The following is a 27,111-nucleotide window of genomic DNA, read 5'->3' on the forward strand; positions in this document are numbered from 1 at the left end:
CTCCAGTGAATCCACTCCTCCTCCAGCTCCTGTCTGTAAGTAATAGTGTGTGTGTGACTGTGTCTGTAAAACGTCCTTTAACTGTGTGTGTGTGTGTGTCTGCATGCCTGTAACCGTTTGTGTGTGTCTGCATGCCTGTAACTGTGTTTGTGTGTGTGTCTGCATGCCTGTAACTGTGTATGTATGTGTGTGTGTGTCTGTGTGTGTGACTGCATGCCTGTAACTGTGTGTGTGTGTGTGTCTGTCTGCCTGTAACTGTGTATGTGTGTGTGTGTGTGACTGCATGCCTGTATCTGTGTGTGTGTCTGTCTGTCTGCCTGTAGCGGTGTGTGTGTGTCTGTCTGTGACTGTGTGATGTTGCCTGTAACTGTGTGTGTGACTGTAACTGTGTATGTGTGTGTGACTCTCTGCCTGTGACTGTGTGTGTGTGTGTGACTGTATATGTGACTGTCTGCCAATAACTGTGTGTGTGACTGCCTGGCTATGACTCTGTGTGACTACCTGTAACTGACTGTGTGTGTAACTGTCTGCCTATAACTGTGTGTGTGACTGTGTAACTGTCTGCATGTGACTATGTATGTGTGACTGTCTGCCTGTGACTGTTTGATGTTGCCTGTAACCGTGTGTGACTGTCTGTGACTGTGTGCATGTGACTGTCTGCTGCTATGTTAGTTAGGGTGCCGTGCGGCCAGAACAGCTCACACAATAAGAGCTGCTAAACTGGTCGCACGGATGGAAAGTGGGAGCGGGGCTAAGCAGAATAGAGGGCAGAGCCAAACCGACAGCGGGGGCGGGGCTTAATACGGCCCTTACCCGCTGCTGTTACTGCTGCACATGGAGGTGCAGCAAGAAGACATCCCTGCCTCTCCACCTAACAGGCTCCAGGAGGACTCCAGTGAATCCACTCCTCCTCCAGCTCCTGTCTGTAAGTAATAGTGTGTGTGTGACTGTGTCTGTAAAACTTCTTTTAACTGTGTGTGTGTGTGTGTGTGTGTGTGTCTGCATGCCTGTAACCGTTTGTGTGTGTCTGCATGCCTGTAACTGTGTGTGTCTGTGTGTGTGACTGCATGCCTGTAACTGTGTGTGTGTGTCTGTCTGCCTGTAACTGTGTATGTGTGTGTGTGTGTGTGTGTGTGACTGCATGCCTGTATCTGTGTGTGTGTCTGTCTGTCTGCCTGTAGCGGTGTGTGTGTGTGTCTGTCTGTGACTGTGTGATGTTGCCTGTAACTGTGTCTGTGACTGTAACTGTGTATGTGTGTGTGACTCTCTGCCTGTGACTGTGTGTGTGTGTGTGTGTGTGTGTGTGACTGTATATGTGACTGTCTGCCAATAACTGTGTGTGACTGCCAGGCTATGACTCTGTGTGACTACCTGTAACTGACTGTGTGTGTGTGTGTGTGTGTGTGTGTGTGTGACTGCTGCCTTTTACTGTGTGTGTGTGTGTGACTGTCTGCCTGTGAGCGTGTGTGTGTGTGTAAATGTATATGATGATTGTCTGCCTGTAACTGTGTGCATGACTGTCTCTGACTGTATGTGTGACTGTCTGCCTGTAACTGTGTGTGTGTGTGACTGTCTGCCTGTAAATGTGTGTGTGGGGCTGCAGGGATTTTGTAGAAGAGGCAGGGGTTTTATATTGGACAGGAGTCTTTATAAGGGGATTTGTAGATGGGGGTTGCAGGGGTTTTGTAGACGGGGGGGCAGTACAGGATTTGTAGACGGGGCGGGACAGGGGTTTTGTAGGAGGGGGTGGGGCACACAAGGGTTTTGTAGAAGGGGCTGACAGCGGTTTTGCAAAGTTTCCAAATTTGTTCAATACATAAAAAAAAAAAAAAACATTTAAAAGATGTTACAGGTTGTTTTTTTTGGTTTTTTTTTTTGGGGGGGGGGGGGGGGGGGGTGCCAAGCCCAGGATCTGCCCCGGGTGCCAAATGCTCTAGGTACGCCCCTGCACACAGCACATACACTGACAGAGAGAGATATACAGTGCAGTATATACATGCAGCACATACACTGACAGAGAGAGATATACAGTGCAATATATACACACAGGACATACACTGACAGAGAGAGATATACAGTGCAATATATACACACATGACATACACTGACAGAGAGAGATATACAGTGCAATATATACACACAGCACATACACTGACAGAGATAGATATACAGTGCAATATATACACACACATGACATACACTGACAGAGATAGATATACAGTGCAATATATACACACAGGACATACACTGACAGAGAGAGAAATACAGTGCAATATATACACACAGGACATACACTGACAGAGAGAGATATACAGTGCAGTATATACATGCAGCACATACACTGACAGAGAGAGATATACAGCGCAATATATACACACAGGACATACACTGACAGAGAGAGATATACAGTGCAATATATACACACAGCACATACACTGACAGAGAGAGATATACAGTGCAGTATATACATGCAGCACATACACTGACAGAGAGAGATATACAGTGCAATATATACACACAGGACATACACTGACAGAGAGAGATATACAGTGCAATATATACACACATGACATACACTGACAGAGAGAGATATACAGTGCAATATATACACACAGCACATACACTGACAGAGATAGATATACAGTGCAATATATACACACAGGACATACACTGACAGAGAGAGATATACAGTGCAATATATACACACAGGACATACACTGACAGAGAGAGATATATATAGTGCAATATATACACACAGGACATACACTGGCAAAACTATACAGGGCAGACAGCACAGAGCAGGAGGAGGGAGTTCTGTGGTCTGGGCTGGTATTTTGGCAAGGAAGCAGCCTGTAAGCAGATTATAGGTGGTGGTGGTGTATTAGTGTAGGGGGGGGGCATGTGGCGATGAAGCAGCTTCTGCACAGGAACTAGACGGCTGCAGGGTGAGGAGGACTGGGGCACACGGTGCGGCTGGATCGGTATGTGTTCTGGCTTCGATGTGCCGGCAGTGACAGCATGCAGTGTGTGCAGCTTTTATTCACACAATGATAGACTATGTTTACAGGGACACACCGGAGGGAAAGTACATCATTCCCTACTGTGGTGTGTGTTAGGTCTGTCTGCATGTGTGTATGTTTGTGTGTGTAAATTGTTTACACGTGTGTGCATGGGGTTTGTATCTATGCATTTATGTGTTTTGTATTTATACAGGGCACAGTATATTCTTAGGTATATACACACTCGGTGTATTATTGACCCTTACGTGCTATGTATGTCAGGATTTCAATAACCTCTTGTCATGAAAAAAATAATAGATCTCACCGAATATGTGAGTTTAAAGTGCAAAGTGTGATCTAATAAAATTAAATAAGAATCATATGCACGTGTATGGGAGTAGTGCTTGCATATATTTTGGAAGGTGTCTGTAGAATTGTATAAAGAAATACCTGAATCAGTGTGTGTGTGTGTGTGTGTGTGTGTGTTTCGCTGTGTATGAATGTTTGAGTGTTGTAAATGATAAATAATTGCATCCTTCGATGAAGCAGTGTTTATTAGTGGTTCGGGATGTCTCTTTGGTGTATATTTACACGATGCTGCTTGGTAGGCAGTCAGCCTAATGTTTAATAAACCGTGGGACACACACAGAGAGTGGTGTTTAATAATACCTAGGATCCGCATGTACAAAGTGTTCAGGTTTGTTTGTTGTTTCGGTAATGCAGTGTCTTTATTCTCAGGTGTTGGTATCCACTTTTACAGCAAATAATAAACAGAACTAAATAAAGCAATTACACAGAATTAGGAAATACCACAGAATGATGGTATTGTAACAGGGACAAACTTTGACATGTATGTGCTATATATGGAGAACAGAATGCTACATGTGTTTATATTTTTATCTAATGAGGTCTAACCGGTGTTTTTATCACTGGATAATGTACTCCACGCAGTGAGTATGTATCGTTCTAAATATTGATACATTGAGGGCAGTATACTTGCTATAATGTTTTATATATATATATTTCTCTGGGCAGGGTATTTTATGCTACATGGATGTATGTGTACAAAGGGGAAAAAGTGTACATGTTTTATGGATTTATATGTACAAGGGGCACACAGTGTTGTGTGAGTGTGTGCGGTGTGATGGCATGAAATAGCAGACAAAGAGCACGGTACTCTATCCATCTAGGTATGACATATGCCCATGTGTGTTGTTTACATCATGTGACAGTGTATGCAATGCTGTATGTAATGTGTGGAGAAGGGGGCAATGAACTCAACACTGTGTGTGCATGGATGTGCCATTGTATCTTTGTCATGTGTGTGGCAGAATCAGAGTACACATTTGTTTTGTGTTTGCAGTGGATACCGTTTGTTAAAGATGTGTGGTTTACGTAACATAAGCAGTATGCCTATAGGTATAACATTGTATATTATGTATGTGCGATGTTTGATTTTATATAAGGCATCAGTCTGCAGAGAACGACCAGTTTGCAAAATGTATATTCACATAGGGAGCAGTATTTGGAAGCAGTGTTTATATATTCACATAGGGAGCAGTATATGGATGCACTGTATATATATTCACATAGGGAACAGTATATGGGGCAGTGTATATATATTCACATAGGAAGCAGTATATGGAAGCAGTGTATATATATTCACACAGGGAGCAGTATATGGAAGCAGTGTATATATATTCACATAGGGAGCAGTATATGGAAGCAGTGTATATATATTAACATAGGGAGCAGTATATGGAAGCAGTGTATATATATTCAGATAGGGAGCAGTATATATATTTACATAAGGAGCAGTATATGGGGGCAGCGTATGAGGCTGTATTTTGTGCTACTGAATACACGATGTTGCATTTATACGTTTATATAAACAGTGGAAGTGTACAGTATGTACTGCTATGTTTATATAGCATTGTGTGTTTATGTGATTATGTTGTATATGTTTATCGTTCTCGCCTTGTTGTTTATTTGTTCACTGTTGTGGAGTGGCTGGGCTTTTCTATCATTATGATGAAGTGTCCGCTGTTGGTCCCAAAAAGCATCTACTGACCTATATTCATTGCCCATGGGATGGCAGCCCTCCTATACCCCCTATGTTTACACTGCATGTATTGGAGACAAATAATAGCAATGACAATGGAACGACTCTTTATTCACACGTTTTATATTGTGCCCCTGTGTTTGTGTGTTGTTGAAGTTGTATGTTTATTTGTGTATTTGTTTCATTTATAACACGTAGTGGTTGTACTGTCCATGTGCTTCCTGTAATGGCAGGCTTGCATGATTTTCTGGAGGGATTTGTAATGAGAGCATCGCAAATTAATATTTAATATGTGTAACAATATAATCATATACACCATAACGCTCTTAATATGAGTATTTCTAAAATGAGTCGGTTTGGCGATTGAAAAGGTGTAGATCCCAATGCCTTTGTACTGGAAGAAAATACATTTTATCTGCAAGAGCAATTTTAAAGCAACGTTCTAACTATGGTGCTATCAAAACATTCCATTGGTTTCCATAGTGATAGCTACACATTTGGAACGTTGCCCTAGAATTGCTCTTTAAACATGTGTCCCATTGAGTCAGATTGAGCTCTGCTCCGTTTGTAAGGATAGGTAACATCTGACCTTAAAATTGGCTGAGCATGATGAGAGTTTCTGACGTTGCCTTATTATTAATATTATTATATAACAATCATTATTGTTATTTTATTATTATTATTTTGTCGGTGTTCTTTGTGAGTTAGTATCCGCTGTGACATGTAACATCTCCTGCTCATTACCTCATTGTTACCTCCAGTTGTAACAGAGGGGGAGCTCCATTGAGCTGTATATGGTTTGCAAGACAGTTCCGGCAGCCGAGGGGTTACTTTCCCTCTCGTTATCCCTCCTCCTCCTGTCCGTCCTTTCTCTCCTCCGAGCCCCCCTCACGCTGTCCATGGCTGTTGTAATGTGTAGTGAGTATTTCAGCACCTCGGACAGCGCCTACAGAATTCTCCCATCTGCCTGTGTCCTGACTGGCCCCCTGCACCTCCTGCATTGACTCCACTTTCCTAATCTAAGGAGAGAGCTTTAACGCGGCTTAATTACACTGATAATGCATTCCTGTCTGTGGAATTACAAGGATTAGCCTTATGTAGCATTCATTGCTATGGGCTAGAAGCTGCAGTCTGAAGCCTGTGCCAATCTTGTGAGATTTTCACTTTTTTCTTTCTAGGTTATTTAGTAGAATATTGATCTGGCTGCATCTAGTCTTTTGATTTGATACCTGAGTCTTGAACCATCTATATCTCTTAATACATTAGTAAATAGTGAGAGTGAGAGCATTGTCTAATCCTGTAAAGTGAAATTCCATCTCAGTGTGGCTTATAATTAAAAGGTATAATTGGCAAATACAATAATAGAATGTGTGCATTTTCAGAGCACCATTATAAAACAGTGTAAGTCATTATGATATTTTAAGATGTATGTTTAATATATCTTTAATGTTGCTTACTGTGTGATTTCTTTACAGGACTCACTCTGGGACACTAGACATTGCTGTTTGCCTTGAGTACTCACATGAACTGCGATGGCTTGCTTACATGATACTCGCACTCCATCCCCCTCATTCGCCAGTCTCTTGTCTGATGGACCAATTCGGCGACTGGACCCTGATACCCCTCCTGGCTGTACCCCCGAACAAGAGTTGACCCCCACCCAGTGTGTATTGCGAGATATGGTACGAAATGAACTGGTGTCAACTCCCAATGAGGATCTTTTAACCCCTCTCACTCAAAGTGTGCCTCAAGACCCACAAGAGCCAGAGGACCGAGGTGGTGGGGGAGCTGCAGGAGGTCCAGGTGACGATAGACCTTGTCGGGCATTAGGAGAAGGACGCATGCAATGTCAAGCAGGAGTTGGGTTTCTTGGGGGACTGTTTGGGTGCCTGAGGCCAGTCTGGGCCATGATTGGAAAGACATATTCCACTGAACACAAGCACCAAGAAGGTAAGTGAGATGACGAAAATATTACAGAAATGTCAGAGAGATAGCTAAGACAGTGAATCAGATGCAGTCAAAATGGTAAAAAGAGTTAATAACCATAGGTGATGTAATGACAAAGATGTTTAGAAGACATGGACCAAGTAGAAGATGGTCAAGACTAGCTTGTACGATGGCTATCAACTGACTGTTGATCTGGGAACTCCATGGGATATACTAAGAAAATCAATGTGAGGGACATTTTCTAAATTAGGAATTATGTGTAATTGCCAGGTAATTGTAGATTTTAGGCCAATATAGCTTTACCCTAAAATTTGTAATACCCTTTTCAATTAATAAACAACCCCAAATGGAATCAAAAAGAGGAAGGAAAGGAAGAGTGATATAGGGAACATAAGAAATATTAATATGTGAAAAGAGCCATTAAATAACCTCATCCCGGGATATATGATAGCCATCTGGTACTTTGAGGTTATTATTAACTATAGTTGTTGTGGAATTCTATCTGTACCTATTTGTCTCTGGGTTTTTGTTTGCATTGTGTAGATTCTTGGGAGGTCCCATTTGAGGAGATCCAGGACCTGCAGTGGGTGGGCAGCGGAGCACAAGGTGCTGTGTTTCTTGGAAAGTTTCATGGAGAAGAAGTGGCAGTGAAGAAAGTGAGAGATATTAAGGAGACTGACATCAAACATCTTCGGAAGCTGAAGCACCCCAATATCATAACCTTCAAGTAAGCAGTTACTGCCATTTAATTTCTACTTATAAAACGTCAAATCAACCTTATTCTTCTTTATCCAAGTTTCTTTTTAATCCACTATTTGTTCAAATAGGTCTGAACAAATGATGAAAAATGAAAAGCTAATTTACTAAACAATGAATTTTGTAGAATTTAAACCTGAATTTCAAAATACAGACAAAAAAACAGGCAAACTATAAATATAATTGAATTTCAGGATTTTCACATTGAGTTAACATTGAGTTATGATAAGCTATAAAAGATTCCAAATATTTACACAAAAGTAGCCATGTTAGATTAATCACAGGTTATGCTGAATTGAAGGTTCCATCCCAACTTCGCAATTCATTTTTGTCTTTTTTCTTTTACACGTTATTATTATAATTATTGCATTTATTTGTGAATGACCCACAAATTATGCTGAGTAGACTGAGTAAAGGATATCATAACAAACGTGTTAGTGTCACAGATAGAAATAAGCCATCAGAGTAGGGGCTGTCCACAGACTTATAGTCTAAAAGACGATTGGCTCTCACCATGTCTAGTATTTTTCAGTAGATGTTATCTTAATGGTTTTATGTGCCTAGACGAGAATGTTAAGTCTGCTTACTTCTGGTACAAAAAAAAAAAAGCGTACCAACTCTCCGTATACGTATAAGTCATTGTTATACCTTTTGTCACCTGTCATATGTCATTACTTAACCATGTATCTGACACTGCGCTCCAAAAATAAAGAATTCAAAAGAAAAAAATGTTAAAAGACGATTGGCGACTTACCACGATTCACAGTTTAGAGAATAGACCCATTGGAAAATATATTTGTTAGAGTACTTGATGCATTAATACATACCGAAGAGTCACAGGATGTGTAAATGGTTCCCTAAACGCCACGTGGCCATGCACGACATGCAAAATCAATCTTTACTAGTTCATTCAGGAGGGAAGGGTTGGGATCATGAAACATGAGGTTAGATCTCGGTTTCTGGCTTACTCACTAAAGTCCTGTGTTACAGACAGACAGCGATATGATGTAATATCTCAGAACCTTCAGTAATCAATAAGGTGTAGCACACCAGAGATAAATGTGCAAATATGGTCACATATCTCCTGCTTCCTTATAGATCACTGATAGCTGAAAGCCTCTTCCCATTTCTAACAGGAGCTAGGAATATTGTACGTTAGTATCAGTGGGAGAGATCCAACAGAACCAAAAGTATTCATGCTCAGACCTCTTCCATGCAACAGTAATGAACTGCACTTGTAACTAGACAGCTCACTTGGTGCCAAATGGTCTAGACTACCATCTCCAAACAGCATGTCACTAAACAGAAGACAGTCAAATAGGTGAATGAGGGAGCTTCAATCCACACCACAAAGTGGCAATGTTTTAGCTCCATAGAGTCTTTATATCCCTTTTTGTTTAACCCCTTAAGGACCAAACTTCTGGAATAAAAGGGAATCATGACGTGTCAGACACGTCATGTGTCCTTAACCCCTTAAGGACACATGACATGTGTGACATGTCATGATTCCCTTTTATTCCAGAGGTTTGGTCCTTAAGGGGTTAAGGGGTTAATCTCTAATAGGAATGTTAAAATGGAACTAGAATTAAGATCATGCAGCAGTTAGGTTTGGTAATGTATATGATATAGAACAATGTTATCATATAGAGGCAAAGTTATAACTTATCAACCAAGATTCCAAGCTTTAAATATTTAAAGTTTAAAGCCGTTTTAGAGTCTTTAAGATGATATTGCCATACAATTTAAAGGAGCAATACATCCATGGCAAGCAACAACAATCTGACACTCTGAGAAAAATGTAAATAATGTTATCTTATTAAATAATTAATAAAAATTACACAAAAGGCGCACCGTGCAAACTATCATAAAACAAATCAGCTATTCCTAATTATCAAATTGATACTCTATTACAAATATATATACTCTAATGTCAATTTACACATAACATGAGAAAAGGAATGCCACAATCATTAATATAATAATTGAGCACAGTGCTAGCGCCAAATGTTGTGAACACCATATTTTCTGGTCAGTCGTTCATAGTGGCCACTACTCTCTCATTACAATAATGCACATTCACTTTCCTCCTTAAGTTCCGTTTTGTTCTGGGAAAAAAAATACATTATTCTCTCAACATTTGCATATTTTCAAATTGAAATTGTGTTATCTGCAAACATATTTTTTATATAAATCTTTTTTTGTTTGTTTTAATTAAGGCAGGCCTATTTGTATTATAAGTTAAAGGATCACTATAGGGTCAGGAACACAAACATGTATTCCTGACCCTACAGTGTTAAAACCACCATCTAGCCCCCCTGTGCCCCTCATGCCTCCATAAATATAGCAAAATCTTACTGTATTCAAGCCAGGAGCTGAAGATCTGCATGATATTTGCCTAAAAAAAACAAGCAGTCTGCTGACATCATCAGAAGTAGTAGCCTGATCCAATCACAATGCTTCCCCATAGGATTGGCTGAGACTGACAAAGAGGCAGATCAGGGGCAGAGCCAGCATGATGATTCTACACACCAGAAAAAAATCAATAAGCTGTTCTGGTGACTATAGTGTCCCTTTAATTAGTAAGATATCAGCAATGGCTAGCAAAATCTGAAAGAAATGCTGTGGATATTATATTGGCCCAAGCGGTTAAACTTTTTAAAAGTTTGGTATGGTCTTATTAAGTAGATATATATGGAAATATTCAGCAGCAGTTATTTGGGATGGGAATTTGGAGTTAACAGAGCTTTGTAATGTAATGCATAATGAAGTCTTCTAAACAGATAGGACAGACTTAGGTTCAAGAGATAAGTTGTGAAATGTGAATAATATATTAAATGAGGCATTGGACGTATGATAAACATGAAAGTTGAGGTTTAGAGAAAAAATAGATAGAATAGGTAAAACTACAGTGAGGTAATAATGGGGCACCTGCACATAGGACTTTTAATCCCCTAAGGACCAATGACAGCATCATTTCATCAGAACTAACCAACCGTTAAAGAACTGTATCAAAATGGATGTCCATTCGCTTAACTGTAGCAGAGCTCTACAGAGCTACACATGCTCAATAAATAGGACATATATAGGGTTTTTAGCGACAAGATTGTCATGACGCATTAAATATAGTAGGTCTTTCAAGGGTTGAAGTGTGAAGTAGAGCTTAAAGACATTAAACTATATAGACGAATATGACATATCATGCAGTATTATTCAAACACAAAATAAACACTTGGGTGTGTGAACTAAGCAAGAAATGTTTAATAATTTAAACGGTTGTAGTAAGCAGGTATAAAGGATGCACGGAATAACCTGCACATGGCAATGGCAATGCTGATGATCATAAAACAGTAAGTACACTGCAGCCATGTACAGGAATAATAAGCAGAGATGGAAACTAATGTGGCACTAGATTGTTGGATGAAGGTACATGCATTGTCACCTTAACGATGTTATGTATGAGTGACACATTATATAACTTATATCCGGCTTCATATCATTTTATGAAATACACATTAAGCATTAATTATATGAAAAAAATAGACTTGGATCACAGAAAATCATGAAAAATACAATATATTTATGCCAACAGTCATATTTAAAACAATGCAAATATGCATCCCTTAAAAATGTATAATTTACCCTTATTCTGATATTAGATAGATAGAGAGAGAGAGAAATAGATATATAGACAGACAGATAGATAATAGATTCATTAATTTGTAACAGGTGGAGAGAGAGATTGGTTGATTGATTGATTGATTGATCAATCGAGATAGAGAGACAGATTGATAAAGAGCTAGAGAGAAATAGACAGACAGACAGACAGATAGATAGATAGATAGATAGACAGACAGATAGATGACAGATAGAAAGCTAGAGAGAAAGAGACAGATAGATAGATGATAGATAGATAGATGATAGATAGATATATAGATAGATGATAGATAGATAGATAGATAGATAGATAGATAGATAGATAGATAGACAGAAAGCTAGGGAGAGAGAGACCGACAGACAGACAGACAGTTAGAAATAAAACCTTTTCAAGGTTATCCAAATGGCAAAAGTAGGCAAAAATAGCTGATCTGAAAAGAAAAGAAATATTCAACTCAGCTATAGCCACTGTTTTAATATTAAAGCCTGAATTTTACGATTTAGATTTTAATTCACTAAAATGTTTTGTAAACTCTTTTCACATGAATAACCCATTTGTATAATTCATATGCATAGGGACCATGCCATCTATAGGAAATCTAAATCTGGAAGCCGAATTTTTACATTTTATTTACGTAATTTCATGTAGTTCTTGCTTATTACACATTGTTTTAGCTGTTTACAAGTGTGGTGCACACATATGCCTTATTTTCGTTTGTATTGTATCTCTAATAATAATGGTAAAAAATATACAGAATACCGCATTTGCAACCAAGATACATGAAATTCCCATAGCAACAGAAGAACATGGAGCCATTCTTTGTTTTTATAAATATATAAAGTAAATTAATTTTGATTAGGGTAATGCATTTAGAAGCCAAAATAGCTTTCCTAAACTTTCCAACTCATTACATTTAGACCCGGTGAGGCTAAGGTTTAGAGACATGAGTTCTAATTTTTTAGTTAGCCTTGTTAACATGATTTGCCACTTTCTCAGTATGGTTTTAATAAATATGTATATACTGTCATACACCCTCTTAACTATATATAAATACTGATGGCCATATCTATATGCCTTATTTAGTGCCCTACACCCCACTGCATTCAGCATGAAGAAATGTACTTTGCAGGGCTTGTACCCACTCCATATTTCCATGCTTCCGCCCTGTGCACAAGTGGGATGGAAGTCAGGGCTCATCACTTAGACTTTCCCCTCAATTGTCCCAGATGTCTTCTTTAAACCACCACCTAGTTACTGTCATTTATGTGTTTTATACGTGTGTTTATTCATATATTTAACCCTTTAAGGACAGACGACGGATATATTCCGTCATGATTCCCTTTTATTCCAGAAGTTGTGTCATTAAGGGGTTAAAATGGTAGGGGGTTATAGTAGCAAACAGAGACTATGACATTTTTTAAAGCTGTAATTAGCCAATTATGCAGTTCCCCCTCCCCCCCCCCCCCCCGTGTTGCACTAACCCAGCATTTATGCCAGAACATCAACATACACAGGAAATGTTGAGTTGTACAAGAAGCAAGCCCATGAACGAAACGAATAAATCACAGAGTTTCTTTCTGACTCCCTAATGTGGCTCATCCAATGATTTTTACTGCTTTCTACACCTACTAGTAAATCGAGCCCTTGTCTCCCCATCAGCTGCCCGCGCGGGGAAGCAATATTGTGTCACACTGAGATCACGGAATTTAAATAAGGAACTTCTTTATCATTAAGTTTGCCAGCTACAGGCGTTGTTAAAGGCAACACATTTGCTTCATAATGTACAGATCCACTATGACACAGGGCCCAAAGAGATAACGTGTGGGTCCTGAGAGCCGTGATTTAAATTTTAAAACAATAGCAGTTCATGTTACTTCCTTTTGACTAATTCTCTTCTCATTACAGGATTTTGTTGATCCACATGTTAGATCAATAGGCAGAAGAATAAAATTAACATTACAAGTATCAAGAAGATTTAGGCTTTAATTATCCGATAATCTGTGGTCTTCCCTCTATGTGGCATTGAAGATATCACTCAGTATATTGGCCTTGTGAATGTCTCCTTTAAAGCAGGACCCAAAGTATCGCTGTAGGACTCAGAATTAATTATTAGGCTGCATTCTCTTTTAGTGCTAAAAAAAAAGATTTCATATCTCAGCTTTGAAATGTAGCAGACAAGTAGAACTCATGTAAAATAAGTGGATATTTAGATTTTATCAAGGCTCAAACTGTCTTACGCTGCCAGACATGCCTAAACGTCACTCACCACTGCAAGTAGATAAATGCTAATAATAATACTATCAGGGCTAAATATTAACTCACCAACGCTTTGTGGCCGTGTTTTACATGGTCATTTCATGGTTTTATAATTTTTCATTTATTGTCTCTTAAAAAGTTCCAAAAATTCAATGAACGTAAGCAGTGACAATAATTTATGACATTCTGTAAGAAAGCGGACTAAACATTTCACATTTTAGTTCTCAGTATGGTTGGAAGGGATATAACGTACTTGCTTAGCCATAGGCAATGACAGCACATGGGGTATATTATAATATTAATGGAAAGTACTTGCTTGTTAGGAGAGAAGATCAGGAGGTTAAAGGGGTACTCGAAGAGCAGTAGGTTAAAGGGTTACTACTATATCCTGCTGTAGTCGTTATGATGCCAGGAATACCTTGGCCCGGTTCCCCCGGTTTGCCTCCTTACCTAGGTCCCTCCCTGGCACTGATGCTCTCTGGTGGTCTAGTTACATGTTCCCGGCTGCTGCAGAGCCACAGAAGCAGGAAGACGTGGCCGTCACCATTCATTGGCTGAAAGTGTCATCAGATCACTCTCAGCCAATGACTGATATTAGCCAACCCAGAACTCTAGTTCAAGGCTGGCTGCTGACACCCCAGTGACGCTTTTGGAGGATCTTGCAGACAGGTAAAGCTCTGTATGTGGAGCATTTCAAAGTGAAACACTGCACATACAGACTCCAGGCACCATGACCACTTAAAATCACTGGACGCCACGGTGCTTGAAGTACCCCTTTAAGAATACTAATGTATCTAACTAAAATATAATATGGTAATTCGTTCGTGAATTATACAAATATTATAATTTATTTGGCGTTTGTCAGTATAATATTTAGGTATAGAGCTAATAGATGTTGCCGTGCAAGCTCTAACTACACTCCCTATATTCTCCTTCTTAGGGGTGTGTGCACGCAAGCTCCTTGTTACTGTATCCTAATGGAGTTCTGTGCCCAGGGGCAGCTGTATGAGGTTCTCCGTGCAGGCAGAAAAGTCACCCCGTCTCTGCTTGTGGATTGGTCCATGGGTATTGCAGGCGGAATGAATTATCTCCATCTGCACAAAATCATCCATCGTGATCTGAAATCACCTAAGTGAGTATTGTTTGTGATATTCACAATACAAGTTTTGCATGTCATTACATATACAACTTTATTCTATTCCAGCTGGGCTGTTTAACTCTTTCTCTGTTTGATATAATGGCTGAAGATTACATTTCAGGTGATGACATCATTCATGTATAAAAAAATAAATAAAAAAAAACTAAGGTAGTTTATCTGTATACCTAACACAGGCTCAAACCACCCTAGGCATCAATAACTTAACTTTAATGCTAACAATTTTGTGGACCATTAGTTCTGTGCTGTAAATATGACAGTCGACTGACATTTTATGTATTTTAATGAATATGAACTTTTGAAGTTTGAACGACTCCTATTGAATATTGTCTATTCACAGTATGTTGATCACATATGATGATTTGGTGAAAATATCAGACTTTGGCACCTCCAAGGAGCTGAGTGACAAGAGTACCAAGATGTCCTTTGCAGGTACAGTGGCCTGGATGGCCCCAGAGGTGATACGCAATGAGCCTGTTTCTGAAAAGGTGGATATTTGGTGAGTGAGTAATAGGTTGTAAATACCTATCACATATCTCAGTAGTTGCATGATTAAACTGTTAATTAAACTTGACTATTTTTACAGAAAGGTATACAAAACATTGCATTGCACAGCTCTAGAATGTTCAACATGTGATACATTATTACTTATATGTAACATGTCAACACACTGAGCAGCATTGGGCAAAGTGATAATCAGTTTATTATATACTACAGACATGGATGGTGTTAAAGGGCCACTATAGTCACCCAGACCACTTCAGCTCAATAAAGTGTTCTGGGTGCCAGGTCCCCCCAGGTTTTGACACTGCAGCTGTAAACATAGCAGTTTCAGAGAAAGATTTGGAAAGATAAAAGACGTAGAACTACTCACCTGCAGAAATGACAAACAGGAAAGTTAGACAATAGAAAAGGATGCTATATTATGCAAGTCTGCACGATCTTGGAAAGCAGACAAAATGGGAGCCACCAAGGGGCATCTCTGTAGTGCAAGACACCAGTGCATGCTGGACTATTCCCAGAAGGAAACAGCAGTTAACTCCTGTGAAATAGGCTGGTTTCCACGCAGGATGTGGCATACCAATTTAGCCAGAGCAGTTGTGACATCAGCATAGTGTTTAAGCAAAGTTCGTGGCATCACAGTGTGCACTCCATTAAGTGCTTATCACGAATGTAGTTTGACTAGAAAATATGCAAGTCTTAATTATTTTAATTTATACTCTGCAGCACTATACGGTAGATGGACCATTACATTATAACAAACTTGAGTAAACGGAGGCAAGAGGTGCAGAGGGCTCAGCTCACTTACTTTCCCAGTCCTATAAAAAAAGACTTCTAAAAACCTTTTATTCATTTCTATTCATTGAGATACACAGGGGCTTATTCTCTAAACTGTGAATTCTAGTGAATGTTCAGCCATATTTGAGTCAGAAAAAATCTCCAATTGAGCTATATTTGCAATATGAATATTTTAGTGAACGTTTTGCAATTGAATTGTTAATTTCACCCCATTTCACAGGTTTGTGAAATGTCTATAAAACAAACAAACAAATGTGTATTAAAAGCACTTTCCTTTTTTTATATATTTACACCTCTCGAAGGATTAATTTAGAAACTTCTGCAAAATTCCACTCAATAGTATGAAATCCTTATGCATTTAGTAATTAGAAATCCATGGAAATATTAGATTGGTTACAGCTCCCCAGTGTTCCCGTCACTGACAACCTACAGTCAGTGTCTGGGAATTAATGGCACTATTGAACGTAATTTTATTTGCAGTAGAGCGGTGGTTGATCCAGTAAATAATCATTATGATTTTGCTTCTTCAGCGCTGAAGGAATTGTGTTTACCTTGTTCAAATAGTGACATTTCATCCCATGAATCTGACAAGTTGCAAGTTCTGCTGAACACTAAACTGGCAGATTCTCTGCAGGCAACAGTCTTAGAAAACCAATTCTTGGTGAGAAATAAAATGTCAGACAACTGGCACAGTGCCTGGTAAGTGCCTCAAGAAGACCTGACTCGCTCTCTCTATGGGGATTATTCACTAAACAGTTAATAGTGGTGACATGGAAACCCTTCTGTGAAATCTAGACTTTAGTGAATAATCTCTTGACTGTTTTCTACTTTCGTTTCTCATTTTAGGGATTTTCTTTTATGCTTAGCTGGGTTATTAACTATAGTTTGAATTTTAAAGGAACACTATAGAGTATTCCAAATGTTTTGGTGTTTTATTGACCAATTTAGATTCAGGGGCCCCTTCAATGAAAATGGTAGGGGTGAAGGACATTACTCGCCTTTTTTCCAGCTCCGAGATTCGGTCCCTATAGTCGCCGGTGACGTCGTCCTGCAGGCAGTCTCCTCTCATAGTGTAGCACTGGGGACGAGAAACGCATACACTGCAAATGACGTGCTTGTCAAATCAAATGCTTCTCATAGGGAAGCATTGAATCCAGTGAATGAATGATATGCGTTTGTAGACGTTCAAGGTCGTCACTATACAGTGCACGGGGACATCAGTCATACATAGCTGAGTCTGACTCGGTCGTAGCAGCAAAAGCACCCTCTAGTGGCTGTCAGGAACAAAACAATGTCATATCTACTAAACAACATTTTACATTGCATGAACAAAACGACAGGGCCACTGTACCCAGGCCACTTCATCTCAATTAAGTAGTCTTTTATGCCAAAATAGTTGAACTAAATGACAACAGAATTGGGGAAATGAAAACATAGCAGACTTTGATAACATTTTTCCAATCCAACAATTTTAGTCTAAAATGTGAAATGTGAGTTAATTATGATTTTATGACAGTTTGCTATAATGAATAACCCTGTAAATGTGGATAAGCATCCAGATACGTGCAATGATTTTAAATAGTGTGCTTTTAGTTTTCATACGCCACAATGCACTCATAACCAGTTTCCTGAAACCATCCTAACGTGATCCTGTGCTATACATTCTATACATGCAGCCCTGGTCAAAAATTGGATCAGACCTCCCAAGTATGATACGTTTCCAGTGTAATAGTGGGATTGTGGACCAGTGAAAGCTAAATAATGTGTTTGAAATGTAGACTTTTGACAGCACAGTGTGTTGGGCTCTGTGAATTGCTACTAGGCTAGTACTATTCACTAAATAAACAAAACTGAAAGACAAAAGTAATGGCTATCAGAAAATAAGAGGGAACAAGACAGAGTAATAAGTGGAAGCTCGAAAACTGGAGTGAGTGGGGTTTCACCAAATCCCAAGGATTAACGTAGAAAAGATACAATTTATCCAGGAGCTTTTACAATAAAAAGAAGAGAATGCCTTAAAGTTACACAATAAAATTCAAATTTCTAAAAATGAGGAAATTCTTAAAATGCAAATGTGTGTACTCAGGCAGACAAAGTTATACTCAGTATAAAATCACAGCATTATGTAACGCGATCCTGTGCTATACATTCTATACATGCAGCCCTGGTCAGAAATTGGATCAGACCTCCCAAGTATGATACGTTTCCAGTGTAATAGTGGGATTGTGGACCAGTGAAAGCTAAATAATGTGTTTGAAATGTAGACTTTTGACAGCACAGTGTGTTGGGCTCTGTGAAATGCTACTAGGCTAGTACTATTCACTGCCTAGTTAATGGTTTGCCATGGAATTCATTTTGTTTTTAGAAATAAAAGTTCTTGTTTTCATGCTGGTTTTCTGTCAGAATAATTACTATACCAAAACTGTACAATAATATAATATTACATAAAAAGTTAGTGCCAGGCATTTAAGGATGTTACGGTTAAGTTAGGGTTAGGGACTCAAAAGAGAAAGGAATACTGCGGTCCATTTTTATCTGTTTGCACTTACAGGAAGGAATAATGCAGCACAGGTAAGTTAATTTCTCCGGAGTTGGAGGCATCATGGCTCCATGATGTTCTGGGTGCAATCATGCAACTTGAGGCATCTGCTTGGAAAGTGCTGCATTAGTGCATGCACATTTTGATAGAAACTTTTTACACAAGGCATCCTTATGGTTATTTACATTGTACAATTTACATTGTATGCTGAGGCTGTGCTAAGACAACCTAGGACAGGCATAGGCAACCTTCAGCATCCCAGATGGTGTGGACTACATCGCCCATAATGCGTGTACAGCCATAATGCTGGCAAAGCATCATGGGAGATGTAGTTCATCACATCTGGAGTGTCTAAAGTTGCTTAACACTGGCCCAAGCAGGTGATTTAAAAATAAAGAAATAAAGAGTAGCAATTAAGTAGCTTTTAGTTAGTTGTTGGGTGTGTGAAAATTAGACAAGTGACAGTTCTGCAGTAAATCAAGTTGGTTTAAATAATCATATTTTAAGTCGTATTCTAATTTTTAAATAATTTATTTATATCAACATTTGAAAATATAGCACTTAACTATATAAAAAAAAAAGCATAAACCTTTGTGGCTCAAGGCGATTTAACTATACAGTTTTGACTTGTTAAGTGATTGGAGAGATAGTGTAACCTGTGCTAGAAACATGTGTCAAGTCACACGCTGTAACCTCTGAAAATTATTATACAAACAGTAATGACTGGTATTAAGAAACCTCCAGTATAGCTGCATTTACTCAAAGAGGAAACTTTGTTAGAAAAAAAGGGAATAACGCCAAGCTTACTTTTTGTGGATGATGACAAATGATGAGGTTGCTGACAAGAATGAAAAACACATAGGAATGAACATTCCAGGCCGTGATAGGAATGGATTAAAAAGTTCTAAAGTTACACTATGCACTACAAAAATAAAGAATTTAAAAAAAAGTTCTAAAGTTACACTATGCACTACAAAAATAAAGAATTTAAAAAAAAGTTCTACAGTTACACTATGCACTACAAAAATAAAGAATTTAAAAAAAAGTTCTACAGTTACACTATGCACTACAAAAATAAAGAATTTTAAAAAAAGTTCTACAGTTACACTATGCACTACAAAAATAAAAAATAATACAAAAATAAAGTTCTAAAGATCAACATTAACTTTATTGGCATTTCAGGTATATTATATTACACGCGGTATTTCATGACATGCTTATACACACTACTAAGCTGTATAATTCAGGTTCCATCACGTACTGTTGTATAATACAGGACAAACCTACTTCAAATATTGCATCGAATTAAACAGCAGCTGGATGAATTCTTCTCGTATTCAGGGATATCGTTTTTCATTTTTTGGATAATAGCTTCTTGATCCTAGGAGAGATCTGACTGCCTTACTCGGGTTGAGAAGGATATTTTTTTTTTTTTTAATTTGCTGTAAAAGTGTTTCAAAGTAGATTTTTTTTTTTTTGCCTTCTTTTTGTTAAACAGCAAAACCAGATGTGTGAAAGGCTTAACGTGTTGGATGGAAGTCTTTTTTTTTTTTCAGCCTATGTAACTATATATACTTTGCAAACAGAAATTAGCTGCAATTTTACCCTTTTCAGATGTCTCCCTCCATATGGTACCAATGAAAACACCATGTTTTAATTGACCATAAAAGGTTGCTATGCTCATTTGAACGCAGCAGTATTTTACTGATATTCTTTGCGAGTGTGCTAGCTATGTTTATCCTGTAGATATAGTTAGGATTTAAGGTCAGGCGTAGTGTCATGGCAGTTAATGTTTGCACAGATCTTGCTGTTCTGTTGCACTCTTAATGCAGAACACTGAATAGTACCCGGAGTGCACTTAGCAATTAGGTTTAGAGTGTTGTGCATCTACCACCTGGACGCACACATACATTTATAGGGACACTATATGCACTAAAACAACTTCAGCTTAATGAAGCAGTTTTGGTCTACAGATCATGCCCATGTAGTCTCACTGCTCAATTATCTGCAATTTACGAGTTAAATAACTTTTTTTTTACATCCCTAACCACACCACCCTGCAGATGACTTCATAACCTGTATGGAGACATCTAATGTTTAAAATTCCATTATTGCACATTCTGTTTAATTTAGAATTTCTTATTGCCTGCTCTGTTAATAGACCTCTAGACCTCACAGGAGCCTACTGTGTGCAATTAAAGTTCAATTTATTGACAAGGAGATAAAAACTTCAAAAGCAAGTTAACATCTGACTGAAAATGAAAGCATTTTTTTTTAAATGCAGATGTGTTAGTCACCGTCTTGGGAGTTGTGGCTTGGGCTGCATGGACAGAAATAGAACAGAAAGTTAGATTTAACTCCTAAATGGCAGAGAATTAAGCAGTGAATCTGCAGGGGCATGTTCTATACACTAAAACGGCTTAATTACGATAAAGTTGTTTTGATGCCTATAGTGTCCATTTAACCAAAACTCAATATTTCACCTTATGCTCAAGAGGTACAGGAACATTGTCATTCAGCTAGCTTGATTAGCTCAAAAACTATTAAAATATCAGACAGTAAACAGATCAATGTGACACGTATGCTGCTCTTTTCAGCATCAGATTCAGCATCAGATTACACATAAAGAAAGTCTCTTTAGTGCACCCTCGCTGTGCTCCTCGAATCAAAGCAGTAGCTGGTGGAGCACGTCCCAAAAAATATTTCAAAGGAAAAAAATGTTGGACAGACCCTGATGGACAGACTGTCATTGTGAGTTTAGATGGATGGTCTAATTTTCACAACGAGCCAATTATATGTGTGGCTGTACCAGAAGGAGCAAGTGAAACAGACATAATAGATATAGACACATCTAGTCACTCTCGTACATCTGACTATTCACTTGAAGTTTGCAATGTGTGAAAATGAATGTAAGTACCATGCAATGAAACAGGGAACACCAGCAATGTGAGGTACACGTGGACACAGTTACAGAGAGAACATGATGAGAGATGTGTTTTGGAATAAAACTGCTGATTGTATGACTATACTAAAAGGGGCAATTTTGATATTTGAAGAAAATTGAGACCATATTATCAAGGTTGCCAACGTGGGACTAAAGCTAAAAGCAGAAGACCTTTTGAAATTTCTGAAGCCAATTTCTATTGCACTTGAAGTAGTCCAGATAGGTAATTGCACTATTTCCTTTTTCTGAAGCTGTTCTTTTCTAACAGAAAAAAAAAATAAAAGAGTTCTTTAAAGATAAAAGCTTGATAAAGAGAAGATGAAGACATTTATAGATCCCTATGGTTGGGTGTTTGGTACAGAACATGTCATGGCCTATCTTTTGCATCCGTGTTACCATGGCAGCCATTGAACTTGTTTAGAGAAAAAAAAGATTTTTCCTTTAGCCAAGAAGTGGTCACATGTCAAGAATTTGCTACCAGTGATAACAATATTTCACTTCAAGGAAACAGCATTTTGTGACTTTTTGTAGCAGTTGTTGTACATATTTATTTTGTCTCTGTCAGGATAGATTAACATTCTAATCTAGGAAAGTGAGAAAGACACAACATATTACTAGTCCTTAGAGGTAGCCCGGCTTAACGTCTTCACAAAAGTGAGAATGATCAGAATATAATACAAGGTAAAGGAATACAGGGAGACAACAGGACGTAAACACAAGCTAAAAGTCAAGGAGCACAAAAGGTCAGAATAGTCAATAAACAAGACAAGGTTAAAAGCCAGAACAATCAACACAGAAGGAACGCACTCCTGTGTACTACAGACCACAATAGGGTGCAGGTCTGCTAGTGGAACAAATTAAATATCCCTGGCATTTGACGTCACCAGACAGACTCCAAAATATCATAGATTTGTGATGCCGAAATAAAACTGAACTTGTGTCACTTTTGTCTACAGGTTTAGAGTGGTCATTATTCGCATCACTATTGATACAGTATTCTCTTGAGGTGAGAATATGTTCAAAGTCCCTAATTCTCATGCCTATATTGTCACACAACTGATGCGAGGTTGGAATTTGTCCTTTCGCCTGGCGTCCATATTGATGTGTGAATGTCACAACATGGGAATTTTGACAAAACAGTGTGCAGTCCAGGGAGAGAAGCGTGTCGCCCTTCCTCCCCAGTGGCAGAGTGTGTTACAGGGAGCGGAGACAAACGGTCTCCCCCTCCAGCGGCAGCCTGCAACCCCAGCGGAAGAGGGATTTTGACTAAGTATTTTCAGTTTGCAATGATATTGACGCGGGATATGACCGCAGGTGGGTGCAACACTGGGTGTTAGATTGATCCCAAGAGCAACCTGAAAACTTGACAGTTTGTTTCTCTCTGCCATTTCAATTACCCCAGTCTGCTAAAACCAAATCCCTTTTTTCCTTTTCCTGCAGGGTACCTAAAACACACATTTAACTCCCTCTTTCCTCCTCACCCAACCCATAGACCAAGAGTGTCAATCAAAATCTGGTGGTGCCCAGGGTGGGCTCCCAAGTTACCTAATGGAAAGGCTGGGCTTTTATCTGCCTAATTTTTCTCCCCAAATTTTATTGATAGAATCTTTATTAACATATTACAACACAAAGGAATGTTTCCCATAAAGGAGAAAGAGGAATAGAGGATTAGTGTGTATAAAGGTGTGCAACAAACAGCACAAGTGCAATAATGTGTAGATTGTATTCAAAAATGTAAAAATCTAGATAACTTTGGAACTGTACTCCAGATGTTGTGAACTACATCTGCCCTGAAGCTTTGCCAGCATTGTGGCTGTAAGAGCATTATGGAAGATTACAACGTCTGGAATTTCGAAGGTTGCTTACCCCTGAACTACAACATTATGTAAAAACATTTGTGTGTAGTTAATGCCATAAACAGAAGATAAATGTAGTTTTTCACTGGTTAAAAAGAATTCTTCTAGTTTGTATAACTTCTTTCATAACAACAACTGACTGAGGATGATGGGTCTTGTAGTCACTTAGCAGCCAGAAAGCAGCATGCCAACCCTATTTTATCTGTACTATTAGCGTGTATATCTATTCACACTGATAAACATCAGTACATTTATTATCTGTGTATCTAATTATTTCACTTCTTTTCAACCTCCCTTCTGTATGTCTTTATCAACACTGTTTGTTTATTGTCCTTTGTGTGTAAAGTGCTATTTCCTTTCTATGCCTTCCTCTCCCTCATATACATTTTTATCCTCTTTGTCTTACCGTCACTAATTCACTTTAATCTTGGAAGAGGGAGGGGTGGGCTTTATCACTGATACATTGGGGCAGGCTGTGTTACTATGGAGATGGACCACAAGATGGGTGGGAGATTAGTGTCCATCTGTCGGCAGATGACCTCTCCTAAAAGGCCAGCATCACATTATGCCCTACACTGCTGGCACACACTTACAAACATACTTACACGCACACACTACTCATCTGTACTAAATAAGCTTCCCGAGGACATGTTGCAGATGGGACCTCATCTCCTGCAGACTCATTATAATCAAGACAGAGATGACTCATTTTATTAGGAGCTGTAAATAAACCTACTGAAATTAATGCTTAATGGATTTCTACATAACAGCTTAATTTATTTTTTCAGAGATTTTTCAGGGGACAGCCTGCAGTACCAGTCAGCATTATATGAGTAGAGCTCTCTTCAATTACCCCTGTTTGGTAGACATTACTTAAATAGGTTTTACTGTTTGCTGACTACGGGAAAGTCAGGATTTACAAATAGACTCAGTGGGTTTTTTTTTTCCATCTTAAAAACTTGGGGGGGTTTGTCTTTTGTTTTTTTATTATTAACGAGATCAATTATAAAGGATTTATTTAAAAGATGTGCACAAGATATGTATAAAATGAATTCAAAAACAATCTGCAGGGCTAAAACAAAGGTGGGATTTGTGACTTGGGTATAGAGTTTAAACATCAAGAATGGGAATCATCTTTATCAACAACTTATAAATATACTAATTTCCTGAATTTGAGAGAGGTTCAATACAAGATACACAACAGAAGGTATTGGGTAAAACTAGGTGTCACGCTAACGTAGACTTGACATGTTGGAGATGTGAAATGAAATTGGGGGTGGGTAGGATTAGTTTTTAAGAGCATACAGAATGCTTCTAAACTAAGCAAAGTGGTTTATTTATAAAATAAAAAAATGAGCAATACAAATCTGGAGGATTAAACTCTTATGGAGTTCTCTAGACTTAATAACATATAAAAAACGACTAATAGAATGGAGCAACCCAAATTCAACTAAATTAGCTCTGGATTAGAATCCCTCCTGGTGGTGTCTCTCCATTTAGTGGTAAACCATTTTTGAGCAGTTTAACACTAAATAAACATCCCTTGTCACCCACAGCCTGGCCCCCACTGGAGGTATGGCTAAAGCAAAGATTTTACACTTCCTTAGTCATACCAATTCATACCAGGAGTGGGTGCTGTGTGATGCTGAAAGCGGTCAGCTGACACTGACATGTTTGTGAAACTCGACCAAATGATTGGCACAGCACAGAGTTTAGCCATGCTGAGGAAGGCATTGGATTGGCTGAGAACATCAGGACTATTAAGCCAAGGAGGGGAAGCGGCAGGATGGGGACTAGTTAGGCGAGAGCTGAAAGGTAAGTAAAACTCACCATTCAAACCCACACATGGGGGGAAGGACACTAATGTAGATAGAATAAAAATAATAATGTAACAGGTTGAGTGCTTATCCCAAACAGAATACAGTATATCTTAAACCAACACTTCCAATACATCTAAGCAAAAGTTCTACCAAAAAGCCCATGTTCATGGGTTATATATCATGTACACAAAGTGCAAATACAAAAGGGCTAATCACATGTAATTGTGAGCATGTGTTTTTTGGTATCACTTTTGTTTTTATGGATTGGAAGGATGAGTTTAGGATAGATTGTGTTCCTTTTACATTGATATTTTTGTTCTACACGTGGTATTTAGGGAGCATGAGAACGCATTTTGAGGAGCTGATTAAATTGTATTAAGAAGGAATAAGTAAATGCATTTCTTTTTGTGCTTTTTCACATATATTTTTAGTTTATAGATAGATTAAAACAATAGAGTTAGGAATACATACATGTATTCCTAACGCCAGTGTTTCATGAAATTATTAAAAGCAGTTTACCTCTAAATGAAAGGATTGGGGTCTCCAGACACTATATCCACTGCAATCATAGCAATTAGTTACAACTGCAATTATGTATATAGCTCCAATATATTCCGCAGGAATTTACAAGATAAACATTTTATTCTAAAAAACACGTATGACAGGGAACAGTGGTTCAGACTCACAGCTCCTCAGTTAAAGAGACAGTACCAACAGTGTCTCTTTAACAGAGGAACTCTGAACTATTGAAAGCTACAATGTCTATAAATCATTGCATTACTCACAGGATTGTGGGACATACAACTGTTAGTTATGTATGTTTTATTGTAATTGTGCCTTCTGATTTATTTATTTATGCATTTATGCATTTATTTATTTTTGCGGATTTTTCTATAGTTGTTCAGAAATCAGTTTCAAGGGTATTCGTCCTTAAATTCTGTGCTGTTTTGGGTTATTTAGTCCCAATTCTGATTTATTTAAGACTAAACCGACTTGTTTAGCAAAATTGTATTCACATGTGAAGTTCCTCTGAATTTGACTTAAGTTAAATGAAACTGACGTAAACCATTTTTTTTCCAAATAGTTTTGACTGATTTTAACCTTCAGTAGAAAAACCTCATAGACGATAGCCCCCAAACAGGTTATTATTATACTGGACAAGCTTAATTGTATAGATAATATCTTCCGCTCCAAGGATAACGAAACAATAAAAAATAACAAAAAAAACAGGGACACCTTAAAATTATCAAACACAACAGAGAAATAATTAGCATGAAGCAAATTCATGTATTTTAAATGACTATACCAGTGATAGCTAACATTGTCAATATTTAGTACAACAACATTTCCCATATCAGAGCATCATGGAAAACATGCTGCACTAAGATGCTTCTCCGTGACCTTTTCCTTATTTAAAGGGACACTATAGTCACCTGAACAACTTTAGCTTAATGAAGCAGTTTTGGTGTATAGAACATGCCCCTGCAGCCTCACTGCTCAATCCTCTGCCATTTAGGAGTTAAATCCCTTTGTTTATGAACCCTAGTCACACCTCCCTGCATGTGACTTGCACAGCCTTCCATAAACACTTCCTGTAAAGAGAGCCCTATTTAGGCTTTCTTTATTGCAAGTTCTGTTTAATTAAGATTTTCTTATCCCCTGCTATGTTAATAGCTTGCTACACCCTGCAAGAGCCTCCTGTATGTGATTAAAGTTCAATTTAGAGATTGAGATACAATTATTTAAGGTAAATTACATCTGTTTGAAAGTGAAACCGTTTTTTTTTTTCATGCAGGCTCTGTCAATCATAGCCAGGGGAGGT

At 38.3% G+C, this 27,111-nt stretch overlaps 1 protein-coding gene across 4 annotated transcripts in view; it reads left to right on the forward strand.

The window, feature by feature from the left end:
* Nucleotides 1–27,111, forward strand: part of MAP3K12 (mitogen-activated protein kinase kinase kinase 12) — a 142,131-nt gene that overhangs the window by 89,811 nt on the left and 25,209 nt on the right. Inside the window, exons 1-5 of one of the 4 annotated variants that reach the window (XM_063428455.1) lie at nt 2,925–2,981; nt 6,537–7,011; nt 7,552–7,735; nt 14,616–14,807; nt 15,172–15,330. In XM_063428455.1, the coding sequence (XP_063284525.1) occupies nt 6,594–7,011; nt 7,552–7,735; nt 14,616–14,807; nt 15,172–15,330 (953 nt within the window). In that variant the 5' untranslated portion in view covers nt 2,925–2,981; nt 6,537–6,593. Of the gene's footprint in view, nt 1–2,924; nt 2,982–5,946; nt 5,980–6,163; nt 6,213–6,536; nt 7,012–7,551; nt 7,736–14,615; nt 14,808–15,171; nt 15,331–27,111 lie in introns of those variants that run through there. The other 3 variants (XM_063428458.1, XM_063428457.1, XM_063428456.1) reach the window with 3 other exon arrangements.

Source organism: Pelobates fuscus, chromosome 1 (genome assembly GCF_036172605.1).
Source record: "Pelobates fuscus isolate aPelFus1 chromosome 1, aPelFus1.pri, whole genome shotgun sequence".
NCBI lineage: Eukaryota > Metazoa > Chordata > Amphibia > Anura > Pelobatidae > Pelobates > Pelobates fuscus.